Source organism: Terrapene carolina, unplaced genomic scaffold (genome assembly GCF_002925995.2).
Source record: "Terrapene carolina triunguis isolate 2854851 unplaced genomic scaffold, T_m_triunguis-2.0 Scaffold199, whole genome shotgun sequence".
In the NCBI taxonomy this organism is placed as follows: domain Eukaryota; kingdom Metazoa; phylum Chordata; order Testudines; family Emydidae; genus Terrapene; species Terrapene triunguis.
In genome coordinates, this window is record NW_020664550.1 from 2,750,376 (window position 1) to 2,766,887 (window position 16,512).

General features: G+C 49.9%; 1 protein-coding gene across 1 annotated transcript; it reads left to right on the forward strand.

Moving 5' to 3' along the window:
- The first annotated feature begins 967 nt into the window (after positions 1–967).
- LOC113407168 (renin-like) lies at positions 968–12,096 on the forward strand. Its single transcript, XM_026655289.1, has 9 exons — positions 968–1,068; positions 4,203–4,359; positions 5,291–5,414; positions 6,217–6,335; positions 7,587–7,783; positions 9,401–9,523; positions 10,273–10,417; positions 11,146–11,244; positions 11,935–12,096. Exons 1-9 carry the CDS (start codon positions 968–970, stop codon positions 12,094–12,096), a joined length of 1,227 nt encoding a protein of 408 aa, XP_026511074.1.
- The last annotated feature ends 4,416 nt before the right edge of the window (positions 12,097–16,512 follow it).

The following is a 16,512-nucleotide window of genomic DNA, read 5'->3' on the forward strand; positions in this document are numbered from 1 at the left end:
CCTAGTTCTTATATTAAGATTTTCAGAGCTGCTGAGCACCCACAGCTCCCATTCATTTCAGTGTTAAGTCAGGCCACTTCCCTTGGTGCCTCAGCATGGAGTTCGGAGATGCAACCACCACAGTATTAGCCTTTCCCTAAATGACTTGTGCATGACAACCAGACAGGTCAGATCCTTGAGCAGCGCAAACGGGCACTGCTCCATTGACGTCAGTGAAGCTGTGCTGATTTACATCAGCTGAAGATCCTGCCTAGGGGCTTCAGTGGAGGTAGCGTGAGCTAGTGGTCAAAGCAGGGAGGGACTGGGAGCCAGGTTCCCTGGGTTCTATTCCCAGCCGTGCAACTGTTGGGCAAATCACTCCACCTGTCCAGGCCTTGGGGAGGATAAAATTCACCCACTTTTGCAAAGTCCATCAAGTTCCTAAAATGAACAGCATTATTATGGGCTCAGCTTGGGCCAATTCACCCTCATTCTATAGACTTCCGTAGATCTAGTCTGCTTTACACCCGCAGACCGTCTGGCCCATGTGGTGTAAATGCCAAGTGTTGTTAAATACTTTGAGATGACTTCGGAATGCTAATAAATTAAAAGAGCACAGGTTAGCTACATGGAGAGGTTTTATTTTTTAAATCCTTTTATTAAATGCGTTTGCCCTAGTGTACCTGGAGAGATTTGAGCTGCCTTATTGGGATGTATACCGCACCATGTGTGTGTATGTGTCCCCCACCCAAACTGCCCTTTGCCAGGAAGTGAGGTCAAGCTCCGCTCCAAAATCTGTGTACCTATGGAGTGTTCCCATTGGCAGGATTTGTTATCCCCCAGTCTTCCTCCAATCCGCATTGAGCACAAACCTAAACAGATGCAGAAGGTTTGGCTATAAAAGCACAATGAGTTTTTCCTCTCCTTTGATGCAAGCAGGAATCTGCTGTCCCAGAGAGAGGTTTTAGCAGTGGAGGGAGAGAGGTCCATGCAAAGGGAGCAAATTAGAAGGATGCAGCAGTTTTTGATCTTTGTGATGGCTCCCTGGGGTGCAGGATTCTTCTGCTCGTCAATTGATGCTTTCCAAAGGTAACGTTCTGTATGTTACTAAAGGCCTAAGGGATGGGGGGGGGGGGGGTTAATCTCTCTTGTATGGTTCTTTTCACTTTGGCTGTAACTGGTGACAGAGGCTTCAGCTCCTGTAAATCAGTGCAGCTCTATTGACTTCCCTAGAACGAGGCTGATTTACACCGGATTGAGGATCCGGCCTTCACTTTTTAAAGGTTCAATAAAGGGGTCTGGGCTTTCTCTGCTCTCGGTCCCTTGGGGAGGTTGCCTTGGTCAGCAGTGTCTCTATTTTTAAAAATGAAGAGGGGAAGACGAAGGGTTTTCATTTAAATCTTAAATGAGCTGTGAAACGGGTGAAGCCGAGGCTGCGCTATCCTCAGCCAGCTGAACTGGGTTTATTTCTGCTTTGTGTCGCTAGAGCAGCATAGCGCAGCCAAAGAATTCACAACTATTTTGGCCCATTTGCCTACTTCGAGAACCTACCAGCAATTGCCAACCTCTGCCATACCACTCAGAGAAGGACAGGTAGCGCACAACATCCACCTGCCGTGTTTCCACAGCGAGGGCTTCCTCTGTTTCCAAATGCATTTCTCAAGACAGATTCTGATCTGGTATAAATTCAGAGTAATGCCACTGAGACCAATGGAGTGACTCCAGATTTCCACAGTGCAAATGAGATGTGGATCCGTCCCACACAATTTAAATTAGGCTTTTGAAGGGGATGTGGGAGAAGTTCCTACCCATGGGTGATGGCTGCAGGGCCAGGACAGAGCATTCTCCACTCTGGGTATCCAGTTAATGTAGAGTCTCTGGGAAAGGCAGAGGCAGCCGCAGGGGGTGAGTCCGTGGGGGCAGAAACTTCACGGGAATGGCAAGTTGGAGGCTGTGTTGCCACTTAGGAGACTTCTCTTACTGACAAAATAAGAACCCGAGTCAGGTCTCTGAGAACAGAATATTTTTTTAGCCTTGTAAACGCCTATAGGGACCATGCCTCAGGGCCCAACAATGGGGGGAGGGGGAGTAATTAGTGAATAGGTCACCCCAAGGGCTGGTCCTAGACTGAAACACTGGACCCCAATGCTTCTGAGCTTTGGGAAAGGTGGGCCTGAATTTTGCTGGTTGGGTCCATCTCTCGTAGAGCAGGTGATATTTTTCGGTTGAATTGGTTTTTTGGCAAAAAATGCAAACTTGGAGCCATGGAAGCGCTTCCCACATTTGTGTTGGTTTTGCCAAATTCTTTGTGTTGGGCAGAGGGGAAACTGCAAATTCGGAAACAATTGAAATGTTTTAATTATTTTTTTGTTTGAAACCACTTTTCATTTCCAAATTTCTTTCCGTTTTATTTTATAAAATGCTCAAAATCTAAACAAAACATTTCATTCAATCCGAAACAATATTTTATTCAGCTTTTCAATTGGCTTGAAAATGTTCATTTGTGGGTGGATCTAAAAGGATTTTTTTATTTGATTTTTCAGAATTGCCCCTAAAAAAATCCATTCTTCTCCTAACATTTCTCTACTCACCACACATTAGAATGTGGGAAGAGGGGCAGGGAAAGAAAGGATAACATTTTCTAAAGCACCAAAGTGACTTAGGAGCTGACGTCTCATTTGGAAAAGTGACTTGGGCATTTTTAGGATGCTACGTCTAATTGAAAGTCCGTGAAAATTTTACCCCAGATTGCGGACAGGTAACATGAAGAATGACCGGAGACAGAAAGACAGACAAAGGAACATGGAGAGAGAGAGACCCACAGAGAGAGGAAAGAAAAGGCAAAGAGAAGTGGTGTAGATCAGGATGGAAACAAGAGAGGGAGAATAAACTTTGCTGGAGGAGAACATAGAAGAATGAGAAATGTTCACAGCAAAAGAAGGCAGTAAGTGCAGAGGCTCAAAGATAATTAGCCAGGTGCTGTATGGGGAGGTTTCTGTTTCCTCTCCAGAATCAAGGCCATGCTAGAGGAATCCAAAATGCTCTTGACTTGATGGACTGTTGGTTCGGTCTGATCTGACAAACCCTCTGAACGAAGGAGAAGCTTGTGGTTAGAGCATGGATGGGGTTTCAGGGGTAAGGGATACAGGGGACCCAGCAGCCAAGGAGCATTGGGAAGGAAAGGAAAAGTGACTTTATAAAGCTATTAGTGGCAAATGATACCCTGTATTGTGATGCTGTCCCGTCCCATAGGGGCGCAGCCCCCATGCTGCTGGGACTCCGTAAGGAGAGCGCTGCACCAGTGCCCTGATACAGCACTCGGGGGGTGAGTCTGTCCCCCAGCATGAGACTGAAGTCCAACATCCCGAGTGACCGTGTGAGGGTCTGAAAGGTCCAGTGGCATATTCTGCAACAGCAGAAGGGGGGACGGGGGAGGGGGACGACCACTGTGCCCTGGCCAAATTCCAACTCGTGTCAGGCCATTCCGCCTCCTTAAACTCCCCCTGCAGTGTCAATAGAATATAATAGTCTCCTGTATCCTTGGCCCGGCAAGCATGAGATCTGGCCTCATGCAGTCGTTTTGCTCTACCCAGCCGTGACTGGCCTTAGGCGTGAGCAATGCCCGGTCATCTGGGGACATGTTTCCATAGCTCTGTGCTGATTGTGCCAGTCACCGAGCTGCTTCATCTTCCACTGGGATAAGGGGCAGTTTGGGGCAGCCTGTGAGCTCCAGACTCCAGTCAGGCCGGCAGATCTGTTATTCTGAGGCAGGTGTTTACCGCCACCTAGAGTAACTGAGTTGCATTCACCAGGCCAGCTGCTGTGACTTAGCCTAGAGGAACGCCGGGTCTCTCCCCCCAGTGTGGCTATCTACAGGCCCAATTCTGTTCTCAGACCAGTTTTGCTGTGGCGTTACTCGGCTGACTTTGGTGGAGTCACTCCGGATTTACACCAGCGTCAGTAAGAGCAGAATCGGGCCCAGATGAAAGAACGGGCACATGGGGATTTTCAAGCGTTTATGCATAACGGGTCAGATCCTCAGCTGCTGTCTGCGTAGCCCCCTTTGACTTATATGACCCCAGTTGAGGGTCTGGCTCCGTCTTTCCTGAGATGCAGAGGAAATCTGACAAGCTATCCGGCATCTTATCTTGCTGCTCCCTCCAGGCACCTTGCAACCATTACCCTAACCCCCTGGCATTTTTCCTTCTTCCCCCAATGTACAGGATCCCACTAAAGAAAATGCCCTCAATCCGTCAGACCTTGCAGGAGATGGGTGTGAAAGTGTCAGACGTCTTCCCTGCCCTGAAGCAGAATAAATATGCCGGTGCCACAGGCCCTCGGAACGGGACGGCCCCCACCATCCTCACCAACTATCTGGACGTGAGTTTCCCCATTGCTTTGGTACCCATCCCCAGGTCTCCTTCCATATTTACAGGCTTGTCGACACAAGAGTTGTACAGCTTTATCTGCCCTGCTGTAGTTAAAGCGGTACAATCCCCCTAGTGCGGACGCAGCTCCGTCGGTAAAGAGCACTCTGCACTGACAGAGCTATCGCCACACGGGAAGCCGATAACTTCTGACCGAGCTACAGTGTGTCTTTTAGAATGACATCCAGACTTGATTAAAAGACTTCAAATGATGGAGAATCTGCCATGTTCCAAAGGTGCGTTCCCATTTACACGGAAGCACGGAGGGAAACAGACAGGGCCGGGAAATACAGAGAGCGCTTCAGGGCAGGAACAATCTTGTGTCGCCCTGAGTCCCCTGGCAGCACTTAAATAAGAATGTGCTGTCGGCGGGGTCGGGGGAGCTGTTCAGAGACACGGGGGCCTAGCCCTGTTTAAGGCTCGGCGTTGCCCGGCCGAAGCGATTTAGATGCCTATGTCCCGTTTTCAAAAGGGACTCAGGCTGTTTGCAAGTCGACGGGACGTGGGCTCCGAAGTGCCTACGTCGGTTTTGGAAATTGCTCAGGCCTGGCAATGCTCAGCAGAGCAATGCCTAAATCCCTTTAAAAATCTGGGCCCAAGTGCCTCGTCCAAGGTCCCCCAGCATGTCTGTGGTGGAGCCGGAGCAGGTCTCCCGTTGCCCGTATGGGGATGATGATACCTGTCGACCAGGCTTGCAGGGAGTGACTTAAGTATTAACGTTTGCTAATGGCTGTGAGATCCTCTAATGAGGCGCTTGTTACGCTTAGAGTGCATCGATGGGAAAGCAGGTCATTTTCCCTAGGGATAATGCTCTGTCCAGCCCAAATCCGCATTGCCGGGGCTCCCATTCGGTTCTAACATTCCTCCCGTTGTGTGTTCTCCAGACCCAGTACTTTGGCGAGATCAGCATTGGCACACCAGCGCAGACCTTCAAGGTGGTCTTTGACACGGGCTCGGCCAACCTTTGGGTGCCTTCCTACAGATGCTCTCCACTCTACAGCGCCTGCGGTGAGCCCTGGAGCGTCTCATGCCCAAGCCACCTGGGAACACTGTCAGGGGCCAAATTCTGGGCTTGTGCAAATCAGGACTCCATTTGACTCAATGGATTGAGAGCAGAATTAGACCTCACTTCTTGTGGCTCCTGCAATCAGCCTGCATCATTTTCAGTAGGAAGGTTGCATAGGACCCGGAGTGGGGAGTATGGAAGAAGCCTGTGGTGTAACAAAGTGCACACTCACACCTCAACGTGCATGGTGAAATCATAGGGAAACGCTACTTCCAGGCGGGACTGTATGTGTCACGGTGTGGGGAAGGGTTCTGGACTCGGCCGCTTGGTGGGAGCATGTATGCGGTCATAGCAGGAGAGAGCACGGCTGATGGGAGGAAAGGACTTGAATGACATCTCAGAACAGATCTCAGGGAGTTGGGAATGTGGGAAAACTGCCACAAACCGCCAGCACCTGTGGAGGGAATCTGATCTTGTGATGAAGGGAATCGGAGATCTGGGAAGCTATTCCCTGCTCTGACACTGACCCCCTGTGTGACCTTGGGGAAGTCCCTTCATCCCTCTGAGCCTGATCCAAAGCCCATTGAAATCATCTGAAAGACTCCCATTGACTTGGATGGGCTTTGGCTTAGGCTCTCTCTGTAAAAAGGGGATAATTCTTCGCTGCATCACAGGGCAGGGGGCGGAAGAATTAATTAACCTTCGTGAGGCACTCACATACTACAGTGATGGAAGCAGATAGCGCCCGCCTGTCATGCTGATTGGCTTTAACTCCTGCCACTCTCCTTGCTAATGTATCCCCAGTGTCTCACAACCGCTACGACTCTTCCAAGTCACGCACGTACCTGGAGAACGGAACGGGCTTTGCTATCCAGTATGGATCAGGAAGCGTGAAAGGCTTCCTCAGCCAGGATGTTGTCATGGTAAGTGCTGGCAAAGCCATGCTAAGGATAAACCCGATGGTTTACTCCAAAGCCCATTGAAGTCAATTGAAAGACACCCACTGACTCCACTAAGCTTTGTATCAGGCCATTACACACCCCACACACCCCCCCCCCAGCGTTGGTCAAATCCTCCACTAGTGTAACTCAGTAGAGCACCATTGACTTCTATGTAGACATACCCATTGCACCAGCTGGGGATCTGGCCCATTGACTCAGTGGATTTCTATAGCAAAGATTTCATCTGCAAAGATCCCAAAGCACTTTACAGACTGACAGGATTGCTTCCCCCATCAGTCGAGCCAGTTCTGTCCTGGAACATGGACGCGCCACACAACCACGTTTCAAAGCTGGGTAGAGCAAAGTAGACTACAGCGCTTTGAGTGCATGGCAGCCGCATCCACACAGATAATTAGTGCGAGGCAGGCTACTGCGGGGTCAATTTACACCCCAGCTAGCCTCAAACTAAGTGTTCATGTAGACAAGCCCTTCCTTTTTCCGGTAAATGAAAGCATAGAGTCTTCCATAATCACTGGATTCCTGGAGTTTCGTGCTTTAAGAGCCATGTCAAGTATTGGAAGGGTCCTGAAAAAATCAAGAGACCTGACAACCCTGGAATGTCCAATAGCGAAGAGTGTAGTAGGTTTTGTTTAAACTCACATCACCACAGGCATTGTTAGTTACACAGGGCTAGAAGCCTGCCAGGCTTTTGCCCAAAATACAGGAGAACGGAAGCCAGGGTTTGTGGCTCCACCTGCAATGATTTGGAGCCTGGCTGAGCACCCCCAACTCCCATCAGAGGTCAGCGGGAGTTGTGGGGCTCAACATGAAAATCAGGCTGTTGGGAGGGATGATCTCCATTCCCTTGCAGTCCCTTGAGCAGCAGTAGTGTTTGGGGTGGATGGGGGGCAGGGCAGCGTCTGCAGTGGTTCATAGTGGCTGTGGACATGTGTGCACGGGGTTAGAGCAGCCCGTGTGGCTGCTCTAATCTGCACTGGAAACAGCAGTAGCCCCTGAAAACCCCAGGATCAGGGAGCTTTGCTACTTATCCCTTGGTCCTTGAACTCTGCATGGATGAATCAGGGTCCATTGTGCTCCCAGCCCTCTTGAGTGTTTAAATGAGCAACATGCAGAATACCCAAGTGCACGATACTTGTGCACCAAAGCGAAGTGCACTAGACCCCCCATGTACCCTCGACTAATCTGCATTGTCTCATACTCTCCTCTCCCCAGGTGGCTGATATCCCCATCATCCAGGTCTTTGCTGAAGCCACGGCGCTGCCTGCCTTCCCCTTCATCTTTGCCAGATTTGATGGGGTGCTGGGCATGGGGTACCCCAGCCAGGCCATCGATGGCATCACCCCAGTGTTTGACCGGATCCTCTCCCAGCAGATCCTGAAGGAGGATGTGTTCTCGGTCTACTACAGCAGGTGGGTGTCGCTAGTAGCAAACAGCCTGTACCACAGAGGAACTGGGAGCACTGCATGAGTCTATTAGTCCTGTACAGTGTGGTGGGGGTCTCTGGGGTTCACTACTGCAAGAGCAATGGGGATAAAAGTTGTCTGGGTTCAGAGTTATGGCCTTGTTTGGCGCGGCCTTCACTGTCTGTTCAAGAAACAGAAGAGCAGGAAGGTTGGCAGGGTTGGAACTGAATAAGAGAGGAGCTGTGGGCCAGGCTGGAAGGGCACAGGCAGAGTTGTGTGGGTGCCCAGAACAGGAGTAATAGGAGAAGCTGTGGACCAAGATTGAGAGGCCGGGCACAGTTGTGTTGGGGACCCATTACTGGACTAACCAGGGGTGTTGCAGGTCACAGTGAAAGGCAGACCTGGTCAAAAATTGTCATTCAAAACATGTTTTGGTGGAAAATGGCTTTTTCGTTAAACAAATAATTTTGCTGTAAGAAATACCCATTTGTGACCCCAGAAATGTTCAGGTTCTTGTGAAAAAAGGGAAAACCCCAAAACCGAAATTGTTTGGGCTTTCCGCAGCTGAAAATGGGCGGAGGAGAAGTGGTTTTTTCAATGAAAATCCAAAAACTTTTGAGGAAAAATATCGATGGAACTAAAAATGTCTCCGTTTCCAGCCAACACATGTGCAGCATCGATCCCCGCTTCCCGGCCAGCTTTAGTGAAAGGCCTTCGGAAGCGTGGCTTGGGGGAAGCTTACCCTGAAGCCATCTGCACCATGCTCAGCCCACACTGGTGCTGTCACTTCCTGGCTTTTATGAGCAGTAAAACTAAATTCAAGAGACAAAAAATAATGCGAAACAAATCTGGAAATCAGAATGTGAAGCGAAACGGGTGGATCTCGTGCTCTCTCATAAAGGTGCGACTGTCAGTGATGAACAGAGCCTAATGACGCCTTTCCCAAAGTCCTTGGTCTGCAGTCCTGGGCCAGATCCTCAGCTGATGTAAATGAGTGTAGCTCTAGGCCAGCTTGCACCAGCTCAGGATCTGGCCAGCTGGTATGCAGAGCTCCTGAAGGCAAAATCTCCTTAGGATCCTGGTTTTATTAGATTTCTCTTTCTTTGCAGAGCTTCGAAGTAAGAAGATGATAAAACACAAACCCTCTCGAGGCGTCACCACACTAACAATCACCCTTGCACCCCGGTGCTGGGCGGTAAACTCTGCTAGCTCTGCCAGAAACATACCAAAAAATGACTCCCTTTAGCAGCCCAGTATTGGTTAGTATGAGCTCCCTCTGCACTTACTGGGCCACTGACACAAGAGGTCCATTATGCTCACTGGAACGCTCCTCGGCCTCTAAAGCACAGCCTTGCCTGAGCAGCCTGGTGGCAGCTTTGCTAGGTGTGAACTTGAGATCCCCAAGAAGCCTCTAATCGGAGCTTTCAGCATGCTGGAGCCATCTCCCAGACTCTATTCACCGTGCACACTAACTCCCCTCACTCGATTCATCTGGCACATGGGAAATCTGCAAGGCATCATGTCTTGGTCCCTATGGGGTTTCCCCAGGCCCTGCCTTCCTGGAGTGGAGACCCGAGAGAAGGGACAAGCTAGGAAGTTACTCTGTTGTGTTTTATGTCCTAGGAACTCTCTTCTGAAACCTGGAGGGGAAATTATCCTTGGAGGAAGTGATCCAGCCTACTACACGGGGGATTTCCACTACCTGAACGTCAACAAGAACGGATACTGGCAGATCAGCATGAAGGGGTCAGTAGCAGGGAGCACGCTTGGCCCTTACCTAGCTCCCTCCCTCCTAGGTGGGGAGGGATTTGGGGAGGCATGGTAGAGTTATCAAAGCTGTAATCGGGCTGGGTCACTGGGGTTAACCTCTTTAATGCCTGCAAAAAGTGCTGGGGGACAAGTAACACTGGATCCCAAAGGTTAACAAGAATAGTGCTGACTTCGTGTGTCACCCTCCTCATGCTCAACATGAGACAATTACCCACAGTCCAGTCCTGGGAGGTCAGTAAGCCCAGTTCACAGGCAGGGAGACTGAGACACAGGGTGTGACTTGTCCAAGGAGACACAGAGTCATTGGCAGCAGAGGGCTAGAACCCATTCAGCATGCACAAGCCACCCACACACACCCCGGCCCCGAGCCCTGGGGTTCCTGACCCTGAGCTGTGTTTGTTACAGGGCTGGGGCTGGGAGGAATGTGTAGGAGCTAGCAGATTGATGTGGTCGGGGCCCAAGAAGAGCGCTTGGGTCTGTTGGAAGGGTCAGAGCAGGTGCACGTCAGCACCTAGCAGCAGGATGTGAAGGGAGGTGGAAGGAGATGGACTGGGAGGGAAGGAGTTGGTGCTGATTGGAGGGGCCAGGATAGAGAGGGAGCTGCCTAGATTTATGTAATTTCTAAGGCTCCTGTTGACCTTGATATTACAGGGCAGGGGTGACCAGAGTGCTGTCGGGAGGGGAGAGGTTAGGGGAAAGTCCGAGCTCTTTCCTTCACTCCATAGGGTGTCTGTTGGTGCTGAGACGTTGTTCTGCAAAGAAGGTTGTTCGGTGGCCATCGACACCGGGGCTTCCTACATCACCGGCCCAGCAGGCTCCATAGCCGTGCTGATGAGAGCCATCCAGGCGGCGGAGCTGGCGGAAGGAGGGGTGAGCAAACCCACCATTCGCTCCTGTCCATCTGCTCGCTGGTTGGCATGTGACCAAGCAGCCAGCTTCACAAGGTCCCGACCTGGGAACTAGGGCAGGTGCTGGGGATGAGGTTACAATTGATTCCCAGGGGAGAGCACGCAGCTTGCCTCTCCTTGGCTGTGACAGCGCCCCTGTCTTTCCAGACCATGGGGTAGCACTGGCCATTCCCACTGGCAGAGACAGGTCATCTCATCCTCTCCCAGCGGTGCAGGAGCAGATGGAGTGTGTTGATGACTTCTTTATGAAGCCGGGGGTCTCAGACTCCATGTGCGTTAGGGCTGGCCAGGGGTGGATAAGGAGAGAGATTCCTTTTGGGAGCGTAGTCACAGCCCCAGGCAGAGGGAGGCAGAACAGGACTCCTGGCCCCCAGGTTTTTACTGTCTTGTTACTGTCACTCTTGGTCTCCTTCCAGCTTGTTCTGTGTGGTTGCACCTCTTTGGGAGGCGGGGTGAGGTAGTCCAAGAAGCCCAAATGACAGTGAGGTGGGGGGGCGGGTGATATGGGATGCCCCACACTGTTCGGTCTCCATTGCTAGCATGGGTCTGCTTTATCGAATGAGATGCAACAGCCTCTAGTTGAGGCTACTTGTGCCTACAGTAGGTTCTTTGCTGGACTGTCCTGCTCTGAGCCCCAGGAGACAGCCTCTGTAGAACCTAATCACCTTCTCCTTCCTTCCTCTGCTCCAGTATATCGTTGACTGTGACAAAGTCCACCTGCTGCCCAATATCGCCTTCCACCTCGGTGGGAAGGTCTACACACTCAGTGGCTCGGCCTACGTCCTCCGGGTGAGATGCCTATCCTCTGTTAATGGCGGTGGGGGTGGGGAAGGCAGCTGCTGCTCCTGACAAGGGATTTCTAGGTGATGCCCACTAAAGAACATGTGTGCCAGCATTAAGGGCAGAAAAGGGTTTAGCAAGAGATCACTTCATTTCGGGCAGTTCTCCAGTTGTGTTCTTTATCTGGTTCAGAGCTGTTATTTTGGGTATCATCAGCCGTGGACTCGAGACTTATGCCCAATATATTGTTCCCATAACACACCTAGGAATAAAGAGAAGCCTAAACCAGAACTAGTTTTTCCAAAGCTCACAAAGTTGGTGGAGCTGTCTGGATAAACGAGGCCCTGACTCCAACCCCCACCCCCTGCTTTTACAAAACACAAACCCTCCCTGGGTAATTTCTCATCTTCGCAGCAAAATCTCAGGAGTGCAGAGTGAAGAGCACAGCAGCAGGAGAATCTGGTGTGAGGGGCAGGGCCTGGGGTGGGGAGCAGGAATCTGGAGCAGGCCTGGCTGGAAAGCATAGACTGAAGTGTGGACCAGACTCCTGGGAGAAGAGGTTGTGGAGCTAAGTAGCAACCCGGGGGGGGAGCAGTTACCTGGGGCATTTCAGGGTCTGGGGAAACAAATTCCAATCCAGGGCAGGAATCTCTCCCCCCGGCGTCTGTCCTCATGAGCTGGGTCTCTTTCCTTTCATAGCAATCCCAGTATGGAGAGGACATCTGCATCGTGGCATTCGCAGGTCTGGACATCCCTCCTCCAACCGGCCCCCTCTGGATCCTGGGAGCCAGCTTCATCGGGCAATACTACACCGAATTCGACCGGCGGAACAACCGAATCGGCTTCGCCACCTCCCTCTGACAGCAGGAGTCGGGGAGTTGGGCAGGGGGAAAAGGAGAGAGTATCAGTTTGGAGAAGAAACACAAGACTGCCAAGGAGAAGCATTTTAAACTGTGAAAGAGAATAGCTTAGCGGAGTAGTTCCTTAAAGGCACAAAAAACACGCTCTGTCTATATTTAAGCAAAAACCCCTTATTGGTCCACTTTGAAAATCAATGCTACACTTCAGTGATAGGCCTCAGAATTAGCCCTCTTTGCTCCAGAACTTCTCCACTCCATGGTCCTCATCACGCAGGCACCGATCTCCTCTTACCTGGGGACTGGGTCTCGTCACTTGCAACTTTTATTTTTCCAAATTGTTTTGAGCCTCCTTTTGCCACAGCTGGACTTACTGCTACATTCCTACCCTATGAGTCAGCTGAGAGAGACACTTGCCCACAAGCCAGAATTTTCTAAGAGTATAATACGTTACATTGGGTGAATTTGACCTCTACCTAGCTGCCTAAATGAGAGCTGAGAACTTTAGAAGATCTGGCCCTAATTGGGGGTACCGAGTGCTTTGAAATTGGGCCCTGAGCTCTTCTGAAAAATTAGGACCTTAGTGGCACAGTGATAAGAAGGTTTTTGAAAGGTGACTTACCAAAAAAAAAATCAATTTCTAATATCAACCCAAGGTGGTGTTTTTAAGGGGGATATTCCCCTCCCCCTGAGGTTGTTTTTTTTTTATATTAGCATTTCAGATTTTTCTCTCCCCTGACAGACCATATGGATGTCTGGAGAACAGGTAGGAATATGACATCAAACTTCAGGAAAGTGAAACCTGATTGATCCATAGTTTTGTTTGTTAGTTGTTTTGTTTTTAAGGCCAGAAGAGATCTTTGTGATCTGACCTCCTGCATAACACAGGCCAGCGAATTTCCCAGAAATTCCTGCCTCAAGCCCATATCTGAGAATTGAGCTAGAGAATATTTTTTTAGAAAGAGACATTCAATCTTCATTGGGAGGCTATTTGATTTTTTTCATTCCAGACTCCTCAGAATGCGTTTTTGTTGCTTTTGCTTCTTTTTGCTCATGCCTAGTGCAGATGTTTGAGAGAAAAGCTCTTTTTGTTCATGAGGAGGAAGGGGCAGCAAACCCTTAAGGCCGAAAGATGCTCAGATGGTTGTGAGGGGACCACATCTTGATAGACACAGGGCTGCAGATAACGCCTCTCTCTTCTGCAGTCTCCCCTTCCATTTGCCATCACGTAACAGCCCTGTGGCGATTGCTGAGATGGAAGAGCGATAACCGGAAAGGCTTTAATAGATTTTTTAGCTGGCTGCTGATGCAATTTAGCAGGGGAAATGAGGCGGAGGAGCCGGCACCATAAATCAGCTAGCTCTCCATAAACCACCAGCAAGTCTCCTCTGGACCAACAGCGATTCGTCTACCTCCGTTTGAGAACCTTCAAATGAAGGGCTGGGAAAGCCCCCATCCCAGAACCCCTCTGACAAAACCAGAGAGGACCAGACTCTGCATTCTGGAAATGTTACTTTGAAAATATCAAGCGAAGGGAGAAAAGCTTTTAAAAGAAAAATCTTTCAAGCTTCCTTTTTCCAACCTTAAAAAAAAAAAAAGGCAAACGCTCATTTTATTCCCCCTTAGTGGGTCACCTTTAGTATGCTGATGCTTAACGGCACTGCCAGGATTAAAGGGAAGAGCTCTGTGAAATACTCACTTGAAGCTGCACCTCTCGGATTGGTGCATGGATCTCTGGAAGTGGTTGCAGGGTTCCAGAAAGTTGGAACCTTAAAAAGCCAACAGGTCCTGGAAATCAGGTGGAAGGTTGGAGGCCTCTATTCCCTCCGTGCTGTAACAGTAGGTTACAGGGAGGTGCCCTGAATCCTTACAACCTTTTTAGACTTTAAAGTGGGCTTCTGTTCTGAAAAGTGACCACGTAAAAAATGGTTCCTTCCTACTCAACCAATCAGCTCCCTGGGTTTGACTGACCCTCATCCTGGAACACACTGCAGTTCTGATCTGATGTAAATGACTGCCCAAGGTGCGGGGCAATGGTGAATTCCCTCTCCCTCCACCCCCGCTGCCCCGTTGCATATGCAGTTGTATCGTGTTTTGCAGCTCCTATTAGACCTGCAAAGCCAGTACTGCTGCAGGAGAGTGAGCTGAACTGTACTCTGGCTTACGCATCGCTGACAGCAATGTTAATCTGCCCTCCATTCCACCACCACCTGTGCAACTCCATTGATGATGATGGGGATACAGAGGGATAGCGCAGGGCAGAATTGTATTATGCACTAGCCAGGTTTCATAATTCATGAGCCAAATGGAACCAGCTTGCCTTTCAGATCCCAGGGTGTGTGCATGCAGCTTTCAGTTAAGGGAGCAGGGGGCAAGTCAACTCCTCTACCTCCAGTGGAGTTGGACTGAGTATAAATGGAGGTACAACAAACCTTTTTAAAAAAAAATCTTTTAAACTGAGTGTATTTGATCTGGAAATCCAAATCAGCACAACAAACATGGATCTCCCGAGTGTCATTTGTAGACATTTTTCTCAGAGCAGAGGCATACTTTAAGGTAACAGTCTTAAGTTAAAATGATTAACAATCAATTGACTTTTGGATATAACACTGGGGATGCTACCAGCCGATGGCTGCCTGCCAGGAACAGCTGAGTGTTTTGTCAAACTTTTCCACGTTGTTTATTTGTTTTTTGTTTTTGAGTGGTAGAAAAGCAATTCATGTGTAGTTTAATGATATATTTATAGCTTGTGTTAATCCTGCCTACTCCATGACCTTTTGTATTAAACAAAGGCTCAAAGCAACAAGGACTCTGAACTGATGTTGTTTGTTATTGCAGATGCAAGAGAAATCAAACGGATTTAAGAGCATAACAAGTGTTTCTTTATCCGAGTTTACCATAACAGACACAAAGTGTATGTCGACACTGCAGCTGGAAGATGGCACAGGCTAGCCGCTGGAGTCAAAGCCTGCCCAACTCTCTCTGTCTGAGTTCAGGTGGCTAGCTTGTAATGCCACCTGTGAGGCACTAGCCACTCTGCAATTTTTGGCGTGTTAGCTTGAGTGAAGCTACCATGAGTCTGTCCACCTGGGCTGGGAGGTATACTGCTAGCTGCAGTGTAGACAGACCCTCAGTGTATGCACAATATAAGAAAAGGCAGCAGCAAAATACTCTGGCACTGAATCTAAACACACTACGGATACTTAGTATATGTGGCCAAAATCAAAACAAAAAGTTAGTCCTGTTGGAATGATACCGATGTATCATTCTTGTGTGCTCGTGCCTACATAACGGCGTTTTGTGTGTGCGTTTCCAGAGTTTGGCAGAAAATACGTGGCCATGAAGCGTGCGGGGCTGCGGAGCGTGGGGAGTGAGATTTTCTTTGCTTTGGATTGTATTCCTATTTTCAACCTCTCACAACCCCGCAGGCTGGTTTTTGTTACACCCCCTGGGGATCACAGTGCAGCAACGGAGAAACACGGGGCTAGAGAAAAAGAATGGCCTTCAGGCTGCTCAGCGGGAGCCCTGAATTCAATTCCCAGCTCTGCCAGACGCGCAGGGTGACCTCACGTACGTCAGCCAGGGCCCGATTTTCAAAGGGGCGCAGCGTCCGATTTACAGCGCCCTGGGCTCTTTTGAAAATCTGGCTGTTCATCTCTCAGTGCCCCGGTTCCCCACCTGTAAAATGGAGAGAATACTTCTCTCCCACCCTTCACTAGCTAAATAGATGAGAGAGAAACTCTTTGGGTCACAGAACGGCTCTTCCTATGAGCTTGTACAGGGCAGCTGCGCTGGGGGCTGTAGCTGTTTCTGTAGTACAAATAGCATGGAGGTGATGCTGCAGTCAGATGGGTTTGGGAGCGGAAAGGGGGCACTAACCTACTCAAACTCCTCCCACGAGCCTAAGCTAAAGAATTTGATAGGAATGAAACAAGTCGGGCTCTCTAGGCATTAAACAGGGGTCTGTGGCAGTCACTCAGGGATCCCATGGAGTTGAATAGACTGTTGTACCAGTTGCTATGCTGGGTGGGGGTGGGGCTGCTCAGAGAGGGTCTCAAGCAGTGCCTTGGGGGGGAAGTTCTGGGGGTGTCTGCACTCCCTGCTTCTGGAAGAATGGGCGGCCTGCCTGGGATAACCCACCAGGAAGTGGAGTGTGAGGTCATGGAGTAGCACAGTTGTGTGCTCCATGTGACGCCGGCAGAAGGACACAGAGCTCTATTCTAGCCCCAGCTCTGCCGTCGGCGGGGCATGTGATTCCAGGCAGGGCACATCACTTCTCTAGCCAAGAGGAACAACATCCAAGTATCTGGAGAAGACTTAAACTGAGTCAGAGGCTTAAAATAGACCACACAATCCCCTCACAGAGTACGAGGGGCTGCCCTACACACACACCCTGCTAACCCAGCGTAAAGGTATCCAC

Excerpts from the sequence above, each read along its gene's own strand:
- LOC113407168 (XM_026655289.1), top strand. The coding sequence starts at position 968 with ATGCAAAGGGAGCAAATTAGAAGGATGCAGCAGTTTTTGATCTTTGTG. Across the intron at positions 1,069-4,202 it reads TCAATTGATGCTTTCCAAAG|GATCCCACTAAAGAAAATGC; the intron begins GTAACGTTCTGT and ends CCCAATGTACAG. Across the intron at positions 5,415-6,216 it reads TCCACTCTACAGCGCCTGCG|TGTCTCACAACCGCTACGAC; the intron begins GTGAGCCCTGGA and ends ATGTATCCCCAG.